The 17,873-nt window shown below is 45.7% G+C and overlaps 1 protein-coding gene across 3 annotated transcripts in view; it reads right to left on the minus strand.

Annotated features, from left to right (window-relative positions):
• The window catches only part of KATNAL1 (katanin catalytic subunit A1 like 1), a 139,871-nt gene that overhangs the window by 8,181 nt on the left and 113,817 nt on the right, over positions 1-17,873 (minus strand). For all 3 annotated transcript variants that reach the window (XM_030200358.1, XM_030200357.1, XM_030200356.1), the window contains exon 9: positions 16,917-17,051. In XM_030200358.1, coding sequence (XP_030056218.1) covers positions 16,917-17,051 — 135 coding nt within the window. The remainder of the gene's footprint in view (positions 1-16,916; positions 17,052-17,873) is intronic.

The raw sequence follows: 17,873 nt of genomic DNA on the forward strand, positions 1-17,873 counted from the left end.
AAAAGGAGGTTTCATCAGCTGGGTGAGAACGACATTGAGATCCCATGACACTGTAGGAGGCTTGACAGGGGGCTTTGACAAAAGCAAACCTCTCATGAAGCGAACAACTAAAGGCTGTCCTGAGATCGGCTTACCTTCCACACGGTAATGGTATGCACTGATTGCACTAAGGTGAACCCTTACAGAGTTGGTCTTGAGACCAGACTCAGACAAGTGCAGAAGGTATTCAAGCAGGGTCTGTGTAGGACAAGAGCGAGGATCTAGGGCCTTGCTGTCACACCAGACGGCAAACCTCCTCCATAAAAAGAAGTAACTCCTCTTAGTGGACTCTTTCCTGGAAGCAAGCAAGATGCGGGAGACACCCTCTGACAGACCCAAAGAGGCAAAGTCTACGCTCTCAACATCCAGGCCGTGAGAGCCAGGGACCGGAGGCTGGGATGCAGAAGAGCCCCTTCGTCCTGCGTGATGAGGGTCGGAAAACACTCCAATCTCCACGGTTCTTCGGAGGATAACTCCAGAAGAAGAGGGAACCAGATCTGACGCGGCCAAAAAGGAGCAATCAGAATCATGGTGCCTCGGTCTTGCTTGAGTTTCAACAAAGTCTTCCCTACCAGAGGAATGGGAGGATAAGCATACAGCAGACCCTCCCCCCAGTCCAGGAGGAAGGCATCCGATGCCAGTCTGCCGGGGGCCTGAAGCCTGGAACAGAACTGAGGGACTTTGTGGTTCGCTCGAGATGCGAAGAGATCCACCAAGGGGGTGCCCCACGCTTGAAAGATCTGGCGCACCACTCGGGAGTTGAGCGACCATTCGTGAGGTTGCATAATCCTGCTCAGTCTGTCGGCCAGACTGTTGTTTACGCCTGCCAGATATGTGGCTTGGAGCCCCATGCCGTGACGGCGAGCCCAGAGCCACATGCTGACGGCTTCCTGACACAGGGGGCGAGATCCGGTGCCCCCCTGCTTGTTGACGTAGTACATGGCAACCTGGTTGTCTGTCTGAATTTGGATAATTTGGTGGGACAGCCGATCTCTGAAAGCCTTCAGAGCGTTCCAGATCGCTCGCAACTCCAGGAGATTGATCTGTAGACCGCGTTCCTGGAGGGACCAGCTTCCTTGGGTGTGAAGCCCATCGACATGAGCTCCCCATCCCAGGAGAGACGCATCTGTGGTCAGCACTTTTTGTGGCTGAGGAATTTGGAAAGGACGTCCCAGAGTCAAATTGGACCAAATCGTCCACCAATACAGGGATTCGAGGAAACTCGTGGACAGGTGGATCACGTCTTCTAGATCCCCAGCAGCCTGAAACCACTGAGAAGCTAGGGTCCATTGAGCAGATCTCATGTGAAGGCGAGCCATGGGAGTCACATGAACTGTGGAGGCCATGTGGCCCAGCAATCTCAACATCTGCCGAGCTGTGATCTGCTGGGACATTCGCACCCGCGAGACGAGGGACAACAAGTTGTTGGCTCTCGTCTCTGGGAGATAGGCGCGAGCCGTCCGAGAATCCAGCAGAGCTCCTATGAATTCGAGTCTCTGTGCTGGGAGAAGATGGGACTTTGGGTAATTTATCACAAACCCCAGTAGCTCCAGGAGGCGAATAGTCATCTGCATGGACTGCAGGGCTCCTGCCTCGGACGTGTTCTTCACCAGCCAATCGTCGAGATATGGGAAGACGTGCACCCCCAGCCTGCGAAGTGCTGCTGCTACTACAGCCAAGCACTTTGTGAACACCCTGGGCGCAGAGGCGAGCCCAAAGGGTAGCACACAGTACTGGAAGTGACGTGTGCCCAGCTGAAATCGCAGATACTGTCTGTGAGCTGGCAGTATCGGGATGTGTGTGTAGGCATCCTTCAAGTCCAGAGAGCATAGCCAATCGTTTTCCTGAATCATGGGAAGTAGGGTGCCCAGGGAAAGCATCCTGAATTTTTCTTTTACGAGATATTTGTTCAGGGCCCTTAGGTCTAGGATGGGACGCATCCCCCCTGTTATCTTTTCTACAAGGAAGTACCTGGAATAGAATCCCAGCCCTTCTTGCCCGGATGGCACGGGCTCGACCGCATTGGCGCTGAGAAGGGCGGAGAGTTCCTCTGCAAGTACCTGCTTGTGCTGGAAGCTGTAAGACTGAGCTCCCGGTGGACAATTTGGAGGTTTTGAGGCCAAATTGAGGGTGTATCCTTGCCGGACTATTTGCAGAACCCACTGATCGGAGGTTATGAGAGGCCACCTTTGGTGAAAAGCTTTCAACCTCCCCCCGACCGGCAGGTCGCCCGGCACGGACACTTGGATGTCGGCTATGCTCTGCTGGAGCCAGTCAAAAGCTCGCCCCTTGCTTTTGCTGGGGAGCCGCGGGGCCTTGCTGAGGCGCACGCTGCTGACGAGAGCGAGCGCGCTGGGGCTTAGCCTGGGCCACAGGCTGTCGAGAAGGGGGATTGTACCTACGCTTGCCAGAAGAGTAGGGAACAGTCCTCCATCCCCCAAAAAATCTTCTACCTGTAGAGATAGAGGCTGAAGGCTGCCGGCGGGAGAACTTGTCGAATGCGGTGTCCCGCTGGTGGAGATGCTCTACCACCTGCTCGACCTTCTCTCCAAAAATATTGTCCGCACGGCAAGGCGAGTCCGCAATCCGCTGCTGGAGTCTATTCTCCAGGTCGGAGGCACGCAGCCATGAGAGCCTGCGCATCACCACACCTTGAGCAGCGGCCCTGGACGTAACATCAAAGGTGTCATACACCCCTCTGGCCAGGAATTTTCTGCACGCCTTCAGCTGCCTGACCACCTCCTGAAAAGGCTTGGCTTGCTCAGGGGGGAGCGCATCAACCAAGCCCGCCAACTGCCGCACATTGTTCCGCATGTGTATGCTCGTGTAGAGCTGGTAAGACTGGATTTTGGCCACGAGCATAGAGGAATGGTAGGCCTTCCTCCCAAAGGAGTCTAAGGTTCTAGAGTCTTTGCCCGGGGGCGCCGAAGCATGCTCCCTAGAACTCTTAGCCTTCTTTAGGGCCAGATCCACAACTCCAGAGTCGTGAGGCAACTGGGTGCGCATCAGCTCTGGGTCCCCATGGATCCGGTACTGGGACTCGATCTTCTTGGGAATGTGGGGATTACTTAATGGCTTGGTCCAGTTCGCAAGCAATGTCTTTTTCAGGACATGGTGCAAGGGAACAGTGGACGCTTCCTTAGGTGGAGAAGGATAGTCCAGGAGCTCAAACATTTCAGCCCTGGGCTCGTCCTCCACAACCACCGGGAAGGGGATGGCCGTAGACATCTCCCGGACAAAGGAAGCGAAAGACAGACTCTCAGGAGGAGAAAGCTGTCTTTCAGGGGAGGGAGTGGGATCAGAAGGAAGACCCTCAGACTCCTCGTCAGAGAAATATCTGGGGTCTTCCTCTTCTTCCCACGAGGCCTCACCTTCGGTGTCAGACACAAGTTCACGAACCTGTGTCTGCAACCTCGCCCGGCTCGACTCAGTGGAGCCACGTCCACGATGGGGGCGTCGAGAGGATAGACTCCCTCGCCCGCATCGGCGAAGCTCCCTCCGCCGACGTAGTCGGGGAGCCTTCCTGGGAGGTGGCCACAGTCGGCACCGCACGCGGTACCGACGTCGGGGACCTCACCCAGGGCGATGGGCCAGCCGGCGCCACGCTCGACGGTACCGGAGGCACAAGCACCGCCGGTACCGGAGGGGTAGGGCGCAACAGCTCTCCCAGAATCTCTGGGAGAACGGCCCGGAGGCTCTCGTTCAGAGCGGCTGCAGAGAAAGGCATGGAGGTCGATGCAGGCGTCGACGTCAGAACCTGTTCCGGGCGTGGAGGTTGTTCCGGGCTGTCCAGAGTGGAGCGCATCGACACCTCCTGAACAGAGGGTGAGCAGTCCTCTCGGTGCCGATGCCTGCTGGGTGCCGACTCCCTCGGCGACCCAGAGCTCTCGGTGCCGCCGCGGGGAGGAGACCGGTGTCGATGCTTCTTCGACTTCTTCCGAAGCATGTCACCGGAGCTCCCCGGCACCGACGAGGAGGACGTAGAATCCAGCCGTCGCTTCCTCGGGGCCGAGGTCGAAGGAGGTCGATCTCGGGGGGGCTGTACCGCAGGAGCCCTCAGGGTAGGGGGAGACCCACCCGAAGGCTCACCGCCACCAGCAGGGGAATGGACAGCCCTCACCTGCACTCCTGACGATGCACCACCGTCCGACGACATCAGCAGACGAGGTCCCGGTACCACCGACGCCGATGCAGCTATCCGATGTCTCGGCGCCGATGCAGAGGGCCGATGCCTCGATGCACTGGCGGCCGAGGATGAAGGTCTGGACGCTGACGACGTCGATGCACTCGATGACCTTGGTGTCGATGCCGACGAAGAGCCCGAGAACAAAACGTTCCACTGGGCCAATCTCGCTACCTGAGTCCGCCTTTGTAACAGGGAACACAGACTACAGTTCTGAGGACGGTGCTCGGCCCCCAGACACTGAAGACACGACGAGTGCCTATCAGTGAGCGAGATTACCCGGGCGCACTGGGTGCACTTCTTGAAGCCGCTGGAAGGCTTCGATGTCATGGGCGGAAAAATCACGCCGGCGAAATCAAAATCCGAAATGGCGAATTTGAGCACCAAAAAGTTTTAGGGAGAAAATCTCGACCGAGGTCGAAAGAGGCCTACCCCGACGATGAAAGAAAACTTACCGGGGCAAGACTGAAAAATACGGGAAGGGACAAACGAAGCCCGGGGGGCTTCCGGAGCACTTCCCAACAATTTTTTAAAGATTTTCCGAAGAAAACACACGTCAACGAAAAAAGGACGCGCGAGGTCGACTTTCCGGGGCTCGACACGGCGAAAACACGACCGTACCGAGTGCGGACAAAAGAAGACTGGCCGGCTCGAGCCGGTTTCGGGCGGGAAGACGGCCGCGCGGGCGTGCGAGGACTAGCAAAGGACTTTGCTAGTGAAGATTCCGATTGGAGGGGCTGCCGTGGACGTCACCCATCAGTGAGAACAAGCAGCCTGCTTGTCCTCGGAGAATGACAATTACCTGTCTAATTTCTGTTATAGAATACTAATCTAAATCAGTATAAACATGCCTACATTTAGGTGAGCCCGCTATGGCAGGTGTAAATGTTAATGCCTACATGTGGCTCTTTAATGAGAAACTTACAGTATTCTGTAAGTTATGCGCATAAATGTTGACCCCGCCTTTCCCCACCCATGCGTCTCCCCAGTGAATGGCTCCCTTGTATTTAAGCGCCAAGGCATTTATGTGCATAACTTACTGAATAGCAATAAACACACAGCCCATATATACATGTGTATGTGCTGTATTCTATACACATACATGTAGAATAAGGCGCCTAACTCTAGGCTCCCTGTTATAGAATAAGGGACATAATATTTAAAGATTGTTTTTTGCAGATACTCTATCTTTAAATATTATCTAGATCAGGGGTGGGCAACCACAATCCTCGAAGGCTACAACCCAGTCAGGTTTTCAAGATCTCCACAATGAAAGTGCATGAGAATGAATGTGCACGTACTAATGCCATTGTGAGCAAATAGATCTCTTTGCATATTGATTGTGGAAATCTTGAAAACCGGACTGGGTTGTGGCCCTCGAGGACCGTGGCTGCCCACCGCTGCTCTAGATGCTCAGATATCTGGAGAGTCAGCTGCTAAGTACCTTGCACGTTCTAAAACCAACCAAACTCTGCTGCCACCGAACTATAAACATCTTGTTGTCTCAAAAAAATCACAGTTCATTCAAAGAAAGGACAAAGCATGACGACTTTAGGAGCTTAGTATTAATCGGACCTATGACTGACAGGAAAAGCATAGAAAATGCTGAGACATCTTAATGTAAGAAAGAAATCTGCCTGCTGCATTCTGATTGAGTGGAAGTCTAGACAGTGTAGTCACAAAGCTCAGTGAACCAGGAATTACAAATGATCTAAGATGCTAAATATTCATGTATCTAATCTCTGTATTAATTTCCATGGGCACTAGATGGGAGGGGAAGTGGAGTCTGCAAGCTTTGCAACAAAACTTCAATGTCTCAAGGTGGTCTTTAATAAATCCTACAAATGAAATTCACTTCTGAATTCCCCCCCCCCCCCCAAAGAGATTCTTTTACAGTTAAAGGGGTAACTTTTGAGTCTTCGTAGGGTGCTTGCGGGCTATTGGGTACCTGAAGGCCTGCAAAGTGATTTTTGAAGGGATGGGGATATTCATGTACTTTACAGATGTGAAATATGCAGGATAAATCAGGCATGGGAATCTGAAAACACATGGAGAGGGAGGGAAATTTTCAAAGGACCCTTCTCTGTAGGTAATATTAATTTACTCAGAGTATCCCGTTAATACATCCTTAATTATTTTGAAGGAAAATTTCAACATTTAAAAAATTGTATCATTTATATTGCTTCCTACATAATGTAGATGCTATCAGAAGAATGCTACACATCATGTGCAGATGACAATGATATGATTGGTGAGTGTGAGGCTGTTGGGGGGGGGGAGGGGGAGAAGGAAAGCGAATGGATGGAGGTAGGAGGGGTAGTTAGGGTCAGAAACTACCTAACATATCAAAAGCGCCCCTCGTAGTTTAATAAGACCTTGAAAGCTGAGATTTTTGTCTTAATAGGAGAACTTGATTGAATGATATTGTCATTCTCAGTTCATTGAATATCAGAATATGGAGAAAAAGGTGACTAAGCTCTCTCAATAGCTAATGGTTGAGTAGCATATTATAGTGTGACAGTAGTATGAAGAGGAGTGAAATAACAAATGTGTAGGTTTGCTGCTTTATTGTTCAGTGTTGTATTTTAATATGAACAAAGACTGAATTATATTAAATTTCTACTGACAATGAGATATGTGTTTTAAAAGAAAAAACAATAACCTTTATTTTATTACTAGTGAAAAAGGCCCGTTTCCAAAACAAATGAAACGGGCGCTAGCATGTAGTTTTTTTTTTCTCCTGTAGTTTTTCCTTTGAAGAGAAAAGCACTGTATGAAGCGGCGCTGTCTTTTCCGGGGGTGATTGAGGTCGGGGAATCCTTGAGGTGGGTTAGGGGTTGCCTTATGCCGGGGATGTTTTTTGTTGGTTGGCGGGAGAGCAGCACTGTCTGGGGCCGTCGGTTTTAACGGTATTTTTGGTCCTTGTGGCAAGCAGCGGTGTCTTGTTTTGGGTGGTGTGGTTTGCGGAAGGGAGAGTACGCCACTCTTTCGGTTCGTTATAGGGCAGCAGCGTAGGAACAATACAGGAGGAATGCAGGACGAATGCGCAGCAGGAAGCAGCGTGGTGTGTGCATCCTCGAGGTGGGTGACGCGGTGGGTTTTTTTGAGGCGGGGGATGGTTTTGCACGTCCTGGGTTGCTTGGTTCGTGAGAAGGTGAAAGGGGGGGAGGTGTTCCAGTTATGTACACGTGCGTGATAATGTTTTTTTTTTTTGTTGCCTCCGGTTTTGTATATTGAAGGAGTTAGCGGTTTTGTATATTGAAGCAGTTTGCCAGCCAGTCTGTACCGAATCCTAGGCTGGGGAGGAGTAGGGAAACACGCTCTGCGTGTTTCCCTACTCCTCCCCCTGCCTGGGTCAGTCTGTGATGCAGGCTAGGTCGGGTTTAATTTTTGCAGGTGGCGGCACACGTCACAGATGGCAAGGGGCACGCTTCTTTTTTTCTTTGTTGCCTCTGGTTTTGTATATTGAAGGAATTAGCGGTTTTGTATATTCAAGCAGTTTGCCAGCCAGTCTCTACCGAATCCTAGGCTGGGGAGGAGTAGGGAAGTTTCCCTACTCCTCCCCCCGCCTGGGTCGGGTTTAATTTTTGCAGGTGGCGGCGCACGTTGCAGATGGCGAGGGGCACGCAGTACTCCTGTTTCCCCGGGTCCAACAACAATATTTGTGTACATACCCAGTGCTGGGATATTCTCTGTTTCCAGCGGCGTTCGTCTGCTCTCTGTGCTGCTCAGACAATGAAGCATTCTACAGCTGAATGCTCCTCCCTTCTTTTGTTTTTTTTCTTCTGATAAGTGAGTTCTATGTTGCATTCCGTTGCCTGGTAACAGTTCTGCTTTGTTAGTGGGCAAGCCCCTTCTGATAGGTCCGTGTTATGTCGGATGGCTTCACCACCATGAAACCATGAGCCCTTTATCGTGTGCTGTGACTTCAGAATCTTTGTCCTCAGAATGTTCACGGTGCGTTTTATTATATTAGATGTTTTGTTTTCTGTATTTATATTAGCATTCTTTTGTGAATAAAAACAATATTTTAAAATATGTCTTGTGAATAAAATATAAAAAATGGAAAATTGTATCATTATAATCTGGACAAGATATCTAAAGTATTATTTGATTGTTCCCGGGAGCCCATCAGTAAAATTTCAGTTTTGTACAACTTGATTTTTGGGTCTGTAATATCTGCAAATTAACTCTTTAAATAAAAATAGAAAAGAGTTGGCCCTGGTAGCTCGCTCACATAATCGCTGTGCCATGCTGTAGAAATAATCTGTGTTCGACTCATGGACCAGGCTAATCAGGGCTGGGAAAGCGACATTATCTTAACAGGTGTTCTCTGACGACAGGCGACCATAGGTGCCCAGTATAAGAGGCTTGGGGAGGCTAAAGGCCTCTCCAGCCACAGCAGGATGGATCAGCTGTTTCTATAGAAATGCTAAATAGTAGTAGTAGTAGTTCTCCCGCTGCTCTGGGGGGTTTAAATAGCAGCAGCTGCAGTGAAAGCCGTCTCTAGCCTTGTGTATAACCAGTTGTAATTTGATTACCTTACTGCTGGGAGAGCAGATCAGGGGGATTGGCTGGAGGTGTCCTGGGTTGCCAGGGAGATATTTAACTACAATGAATTCCTGCACATGAGCACTTCATACCAAAGAGACTTGCACTGACCCCTGAAATTTTAAAGTGCTAAAAATAAGTTTTAAAAGTATTTGCATTAAATCTAATTGCAGAATTTAGGTGCTAGGAAGTGGGATTGGTGTACTCAAATTTGCTCAAGCCATATGCAAATTAGTCCGTTTTTGGGAGGTTCTCATTTGCATATTTATGGGTAAAAATTGTTGGAAATGTTTACAGCCTTAATGTTAGGGCATGGCTCTGATCAAAAATGTGAAGTTTGATCCAAAAACGAAGGATTTAGCTAGTGTTTTTGACTAAAAATTCCCATTAGAGTGTCTGTATGTTAATCTGCATTCAAATAGAGCTCTCTGATTGGATGAGCAGCTCCTGTTAGAAAATCTGCCAGGGAACAGAGAGAAGAGGAGAGAATCAATGGGTGGGTGGGTGTGGATGGCTGGAGGGGGGGACAGGGGAGAGGATAGTTGCTGGGCAAGGATGGAGGAGAGGGAAGGGAGAGAGAAGAAATGCTGGACATGGATGGAGGGGAGGGAAGAGTGAGGAAGGAGACAAGATTAGGGAAAAGGAAGAGAGAAAAACTGCACATAGATGAAGAAAATAGGCAGAATCTGGATCCACTGGACAATCAAGTCTGCGGAGGACCCAGCTTGTACTTATAGATGTAGGACAAGAAATGAAGAAGAAAGGCAGAAAGTAAAGAAATAAATGGAAAGGAAGCCCTGGAAACGGAGTTAAGAGGACAGATAGCAGCAGAATCGGATACTGGGCCAGCATGATCAGAAAAACAAAGTCACCAGACAACAAAAGTAGAAAAGATCATTTTATTTTCATTATAGTGTTTGGAATATGTCCACTTTGAGAATCTGGTGCTCAACATTAAAAGTTTATATTTATTTACTTATTTATGGCATTTTATCCCACATTAAACATGAATTAGGGTGTTTTGTGGCTCTACATGAGAATTGTGATGATATGGATCCCTTGTTTCATATTGTTGACGGTTTGCATTTTCCGTATGGGTGGTATATTGGTGTATTAGGTTCTGCCCAGTGTAATATTTATAGTACAGTAAGGTTCTGAGTGTGTTTTTGCACAAAGTTGTGCATAGTGTTTTGCAGTTGAGCGATTGTGGCTAGTATATGCTTTGAGCAACCACTTTATTCTTTGACATATGACACATCTAATATCTAAATTTAATAAAAGGTATTAATTGTGACTTTTATTTTTATTTATTTATTTTTTCTGTGTGTTAGACAATTATGGATTTAAACTCCACCCCTGGTCCCACCCCTAACCCCGCCCCCTTTAGCCTCCCCAAACAGTTGGGCCACCAACCGCCTATGCAGGCGATATTATCCAACAGAGCCTTATGTCGCACCTGAAAACTACAGAGCTTTCCACCATGTTCAACCATGCATGTGCAGGATTTCTCTCATTGGTGTTACTGTGCAAGAGTGCATCAATTCTATGCCAAACTAATAGAAGTTCAAATTCATCAGGGGAAACCAACTCCTAGGAGAGATAGGTTAGTACTGTGAGGACTTACATCCCCTGATCTCCTTGGAGAACACCTGTTACATGTAAGCAGCTTCACTATTTCCAAGAGCAATATGGTAATCTCTAGTCACAGGTTGCCTTTAACACTGAGGGGGAAAAGGAAAAAAAAAACAGAGTGCTAATGGGCTTTCTTATTTAAACAAAGGAAACCTGAAAAGAAAGATAACAGGCCCTAGGACAGACACCATAAATAAATTCTTCAAGAGAGACTACTGCTTTGGGAATCCCTCCAAAAAGTAATGTGATGTGAATGTATGGACACAGTCCACATTATAGATCTCAGGTGAGCCACCAATGCAGCTATAGCTCTAATATTATGAGCCCTGACATACCCCTCCAGAATCAACCCTGCCTGGATATAAGAGAAGGAGATGCAATCTGCTATCAGGATACGTAACTGGAACAGGAACAATCTGGCTATTACTAGTAGCCCAGTGCGTGCTGGACCATGGCAGTCTCAAATTTGATGGGGTAAAAACAAAAGCACTACTACTACTACTTATCATTTCTATAGCGCTACTAGATGTACACAGCACTGTACACTTGAAAACAAGTATTGAGCTCTTTGAGGACAATCTGCCTGAAGTTGGAAGGCTTAAATCAGGAAGAATTAGAATTTGCCTTAGACAAAAACATTATGAATACACTGGAAAAATGAGCTCTTTGATAGCTTACAGGTTTTGCAAACCTCGTTCTGCGCATCTAGTGGGAAGAACAAAGATAGATCAGGTCATCTGTTGTATAAATCAGGTTAGTGGGACTATAATCTGCTCCAAATAGAAGGCTAAAGTTCTTTTACAATCCAATGGATAGAAGGCATATTCACCAATATAAGAATGTGGCTAAGGAAAATATGTTGGAAAGAAAACTGATTAAGATGGAAGTCTGATACTACCTTAGAAAGAAACTTAGGATGATTGTGCAAAACCGACTTATTTTTGAAAACATGCCTGTAGTGTAGATGAGTTACTAAGGCTTGAAGCTTGCTGGCTCCGAATACTGGTAACCAACACCAGAAGACTTCTGCATCAGGTACTTCACGTCAAAGGAGACCAGCTGCTAAAAACAGAGCTTTCATTATTTGGATCAATACCTCTTTGATGTCTCAGTGGGAGACTTAATGAGAGGCTTTGATAGAAGCACTACATGAATCAAACACAAGGCTGCAAAGAAATGTTTTTTTTTAAATCTTTTACATAGTGATAAGCTCCATTGGCTCTAAGGTGAATTCTGGGTGGTTTAGAAGCCTAACAGAGTATAGAAGGTACTCAAGCAGCTTCTGTGTGGACAGAACAGGATATCTAGGGCTGCCAAACCAAAGAGCACAATTTCTCAACTTAAAACCAGATCCTGAAGTGAGGTTTCTTTTAGAAGCCAGAAAGATTTGGGAGATGGTTTCTGATAAAATCATGGAAGTCATTGTTAAGAGGTTAACATCCTGGCTGTGAGGGCCATGGAGTCAACCTTGGGATGCAGAAGACTTCCTCAATTCTGCATGTTTAGGACTGGAGAAGTTCCTGACTGGATCAGTTTACTGATGAATAACTCCCAGAGCAGCAGAATTAGAGATGTGTCTCGACCAACAAAAGGAATGAAAATCATAGTTCCTTGGTCTCTCATCCTCATAAGTATTGGAGGATACTCAAAAGAAAATACCCCCTCCTCACCCCCCCCCCCAACATAACTGAGGTACCTTCTTGATCGAGGGGGCACAAACAGATCCATTAGAGTAGTACTCCACTTGCAATAGATCCAATTTACTACCTCTCTGTTGATGGGCCACACAAGACTCAGTTCAGTTTGTCTGCCAGAACATACCATAAGAAATTCTCCAGTTTCACCACCTAACAGCTTCCTGACACAGGAGGTAAGATCCTGCTCCTCCCTGCTTATTCAAGTGAACACTGCTACTTGATTGTCATTTTGCTCCCAATTTTTTGGAGGGGCAACTGATTAATGAAAGCCTTTAGATCATTTCGTATCACCTCAGCTCTGTGAAGTTTATCTGATGAAGCATTTTCCAAGCGAACCATAAACCCTGGGTATGATACATGGAGCACCCCATGGTTAGAAACTGAGGAATTTGGAATAGAACACCTTTGGCCAGATCTTATTGGGTCAGCCATCAGGACAGAGTCCCTGAGCTGCTTGATTATCCAGATGTCATCTTGTATACTCCAAGGGGCCAATGCACAAAGTTGAACATGTTAGGAATGTCCAATTTTGACTGGTTCTATCCAGTTTAACATGCATTTTATTTAGTGAGTAATGCACAAAGGGGTTTTGCGTCCATCTTACCGATCACAGTAGCAGGCAACAATAATTCTATGCAAATGTATTGCAATGTGTTCATTAATATTAAAATGAGCATTCCAAGTGATGCACAGCCATTTCCGAGCGATGCACAGAAAGGAGCACACACCTTTAACGTGCAAACTTTTCTGTGACATCTGGAGTTGTTGTTGTGTGACATCTGGGAGAACAGAAAAACGTAGGTCTGAGAGCAGAGAATAGCTTAGAGAGGTGGAGAAACAAGCGGTGGGGGTGGGGGGCGGATAGTGCTTTCAGCAAAGAGGAGATTTTTTTCAATACCAAATTGCTCTGATGCTGGCTTCACCTTCCTCCTGCAGCTTACTTGCCTTCCCTCAGGCTGCCCCCAGTGATTTCACTTGGGAATCTCCTTGTTGAAATTCCTCCTCCCCAGTTGACATCATAAGGGCTTTTCCCTAGCCAACTGCCTGTTTGCTCGTTTATCCATCTCCTCCCAGCTGACATCATAGGGGCAGACAGCCAGTCAGCTGGGGGTGGAGAAACAAGCAGACAGCCAATCTGCTGTGGAAAGCCCCTATGATGTCAGAAGGAGGGGGGCAGAGAAACAATCAGTCAATCGGCTGGGAAAAGCACCTATGATCTCAGCTGCATGTGGGGGGGGGGGGGGGGGGGGCGAGAAACAAGCAGTCAGCCAGTTGGCTGGGGGAAAGCCCCTATGATTTAGTGGATTAAGTGAAGGGAAATCTTGCCTCACCAATCTGTTACATTTCTTTGAAGGGGTGAACAAACATGTGGATAAAGGTGAGCTGGTTGATATTATGTATTTGCATTTTCAAAAGGCGTTTGACAAAGTACCTCATGAAAAACTCCAGAAGAAATTGGAGAGTCATGGGATAGGAGGTAGTATCCTATTGTGGATTAAATACTGGTTAAAGGATAGAAAACAGAGAGTAGGGTTAAATGGGCAGCATTCTCAATGGAGAAGGGTAGATAGTGGGGTTCCCCAGGGGTCTGTGCAAGGACCGCTGCTTTTTAACATATTTATAAATGATCTAGAGATAGGAGTAACTAGTGAGGTAATTACATTTTTTGCTGATGACACAAAGTTATTCAAAGTTGTTAAATCACGACAGGATTGTGAAAAATTACAAGAGGACCTTACGAGACTGGGCATTTAATGTGAGCAAGTGCAAGGTGTTGCACGTGGGAAAGAGGAACCCGAATTATAAATACGTAATGCAAGGTTCCACATTAGGAGTCACTGACCAAGAAAGGGATCTCGGCATCATTGTTGATGATACGTTGAAACTCTCTGCTCAGTGTGCTGCGGCGGCTAAGAAAGCAAATAGAATGTTAGGTATTATTAGGAAAGGAATGGAAAACAAAAGTGAGGACGTTATAATGCCTTTGTATCGGTCCATGGTGTGAACGCACCTCAAATATTGTGTTCAATTCTGGTCGCCGCATCTCAAAAAAGATACAGTGAAATTAGAAAAGGTACAGAGAAGGGCGACGAAAAGGATAAAGGGGATGGGACGCCTTCCCTATGAGGAAAGACTGACGCGGCTAGGGCTCTTCATCTTGGAGAAAAGATGGCTGAGGGGAGACATGATAGAGATCTATAAAATAATGAGTGGATAGAGCGGTAGACGTGAATTGTTTGTTTACTCTTTCCAAAAATACTAGGACTAGAGGGAATGCGATGAAACTACAAAGTAGTACATTTAATACGAATCAGAGAAAATATTTCTTCATTCAACGTATAATTAAACTCTGGAATTCATTGCCAGAGAATGTGGTAAAGGTGGTTAGCTTAGAGGGGTTTAAAAAAAGGTTTGGACAGCTTCCTAAAGGAAAAGTCCATAGACCATTATTAAATTGACTTGGGGAAAATCCACTGCTTATTTCTGGGATAAGCAGTATAAAATGTATTGAACCTTTTCAGGATCTTGCCAGGTATTTGTGACCTGGATTGGCCACTGTTGGAAACAGGATGATGACTTGATGGACCTTTAGTCTGTCTCAGTGTGGCATATGGCAGCTGAGGGGGCATTCAGCAAGGAGAAGATTCCCAAGTGAAAATCACTGGGGACAGCCTGAGAGAAATCAAATTATCAACAGGAGGAACGTGGAACCAGAATCAGAGCACTGAAGGGGACAGGGGAACCATGGAGCCAGCAAGTACTGCAGGGAAAAGAGAAAGTACAGCAGTGGGATTCTTGGGTATATGCAGAACATGGAACTTACCGAGAGACTGTTCTGTGCATGTGCTAGACGCTTTCCCTACTGAGCTGCTTGCTAACTTTACGTGAATATCATTTGCATGAGATTTCCTTTGAGCATCACTCGCTATTTCAGAATTGGTAACGTCTACTGTGGATCTAAAAGAGCACGATTTTAAGCATTGGCCCTCAGTGGTTTCCTTTCACTGAAAATCTAAAGTTTAAGTTTGTGAACTTGAGAGGGATCAATATATTTACAAAACATTTTTCTAATAGGACCTTATTTTTCAAATATTACTTCTGCAACTTTAGACATGTGGACACTTGCCAAAATTTAAAAAATGTTTGATTTGCATTAGTTTGACATGATTATAATGAAACACATTATTTGGTATACCTAGAAGCCAATATTCAAAACACCTAGGCACTGAGTTTTCACTTGGCCCAATCTGAGCTCCTAAATTTAGAAGTCTGTTTTTACTAAGTGCATAAATATTGGTTTCTAAAAAGTAGGTGTGGTCAGGGGAGGGGTCAGAATCAAGGAAATAAGTTGAGAATTTAGTAACAAAATTAGAGACTTAAATGTAAAAATGCCTACATTCATGAGCTCAACTCTTTGTGAAGATCTACCTCTTAGTGATCATATGCCTTCATGCTTGATCTTCCCTAAAACATTGTAGCACATATTTGAAAGTGTATTATTATTTTAAGTTTTGCTGTAGTTATATAATGAAGTTGTACAGTCTCATGTCCTGCCAAAGCCTTCAGTGTTCAGGCCCTCACCTTTCCAACAGCATACTCAGTTTTGGTGTCATCATGCAATTTAACAACTCCTTAGTAAGAGGCTCACATTAGTAAGTTAAAATCAGTCCAATATAAACAGCATCTATTTAGCAACCACTCAGTAAATCGTGTAGAGGGGCAGCATACCAAGTTATTTACCAAGCACATACTACAATATCATTTGCTTTTGATATTCCTTCATTTGCATGCACAAACATAAATGTTTTGCACTGTATGATTACGCCAACATCTTTCAGCACTTTTAAATATGCCCAGTAATGCCTTCTTGAATGGCATATTATTTTTAGCATGCACAGTAGGACCTTAATGTGCATGTTAAAATTTAATGCTCCATTTTTAGGGCAATTTTAATATTGCTTATGTAAGGTGCAAAGTTTGTGGATAATTTCACTTTGAAAATTGCCTAAGAAAGAATAATCTGCAGACACTTGCATCTGCTTTTTCTGTAGATACTTTTCCCCAACTAAAACAATGCACATGTTTTTTGGAAAATGAAGGTACATAATGTGGCTTTCATTCTTGCCCCAAGAACATCTCCACCAAGGAGGTAATTCTATAACTGGGCATCCACATTTCAGTGACACTTGCACACATGAAGGTACAGAATACCTGCATGCTTGCAGATGAGTGTACACTTACACACATAAGTGGTAGGAAAACAGTTACTATTCCATAAGGGCACCTGTAAAAGCAAAGGGGGCTTCACATGGGTGGGACATGGGTGGTGATGCCATTTACATATGTCACTTACAGAATACTGCAAGTTACTCTCACCCTTGTAATCTTTAGGCACCTGCAGTTATACCAGGTCTCTGGCTGGTATAGATGGGTACCTAGATTTTAGGCATGTCAATACCAGGTTACATTAGTAATCTGTAACGGCAAATTAGATCCTAGGTGCCAATATAGAATAGCGTCTCACCACACAGCATCGGGGTGCTTAAAAGGAGGCATGCTCATGGAAGAGCAATTTTCAAAAAGCCTGCTTCCATGGGTAAAAGTGTTTTTACCTGCAGGAATGGTTATGAAAATTGCCCTTTCTATAATAAATTATGAAAATTTCTAAAGTGGTACACTAGGATACAAGTCAATTCTGTAGTAATAACTTAAAACAATTTCAGTCTCAGACTCCTCTGTGCAGAATATTGTCCCTCCCCTCCAAAAAAAACCCAAACAAATAATGTATGTAACTGTGCATATAACAGCTGTACCTGTAGGCAGGGGGATATAGATCCTCTTTTCTAATCTTCTTCGTAAAGCCTCATCAATGTCCCATGGAAAATTTGTGGCTGCCAACACCATGACCATTTTTGTGGGGTCATCATTTTCTAAAGCACCTCCGACACCTGAAATATTTATGAATATGCTTTACCATCAAGCCTTATATAAAAGGAAAATTGTTCTCAGTAAGAGAGCAGAAAAATAGGAAAAGGCCTGCTTAAGATCTTGAGAGCTATATTTCAAAACAGTCAGCCTAGATGGAAAGAATGTGGGTACTTTACACAAATTTCAAAAGAAACAGTCCATACATACTTTCCCTTTGCAAAATGCCCATGGACTTTACATCAGGTGTTTTTTTTTTCCTGTGGGCTAAATTTGACTTGGGAAACAGTACAAATACCTTTGAAAATGCAACATAAGTACATAAGTACATAAGTAATGCCACACTGGGAAAAGACCAAGGGTCCATCGAGCCCAGCATCCTGTCCACGACAGCGGCCAATCCAGGCCAAGGGCACCTGGCAAGCTTCCCAAACGTAAGATCAGAACCATTGTCATAAAGGGACAAATCAAAGGTCCATCAAGCCCAGCATCCTGTTTCCAACAGTGGCCAATACAGGTCAGAAATACCTGGCAAAATGCCAAAAGAATAAAACAGTTTTATGCTGCTTATCCCAAGAATGTGCAGTGTATTTTCCCAAATCCATTTTAATAATGGCTTGCGGACTTTTCTTTTCGGAACTTATCCAAACCTTTTTTAGACCCTGCTAAGTAACCTGCTTTTCCCACATTCTCTGGCAACGAATTCTAGAGTTTAATTACACGTTGAGTGAAGACATATTTCCTCTGGTTTGTTTTAAATTTACTACTTAGTAGCTTCATTGCATGCTCCCTAGTCCTTGTATGTTTGGAAAGCGTAAACAAGCGAGTCCTGTCTACCATTGCCA

Source organism: Microcaecilia unicolor, chromosome 4 (genome assembly GCF_901765095.1).
Source record: "Microcaecilia unicolor chromosome 4, aMicUni1.1, whole genome shotgun sequence".
Taxonomy (NCBI): domain Eukaryota; kingdom Metazoa; phylum Chordata; class Amphibia; order Gymnophiona; family Siphonopidae; genus Microcaecilia; species Microcaecilia unicolor.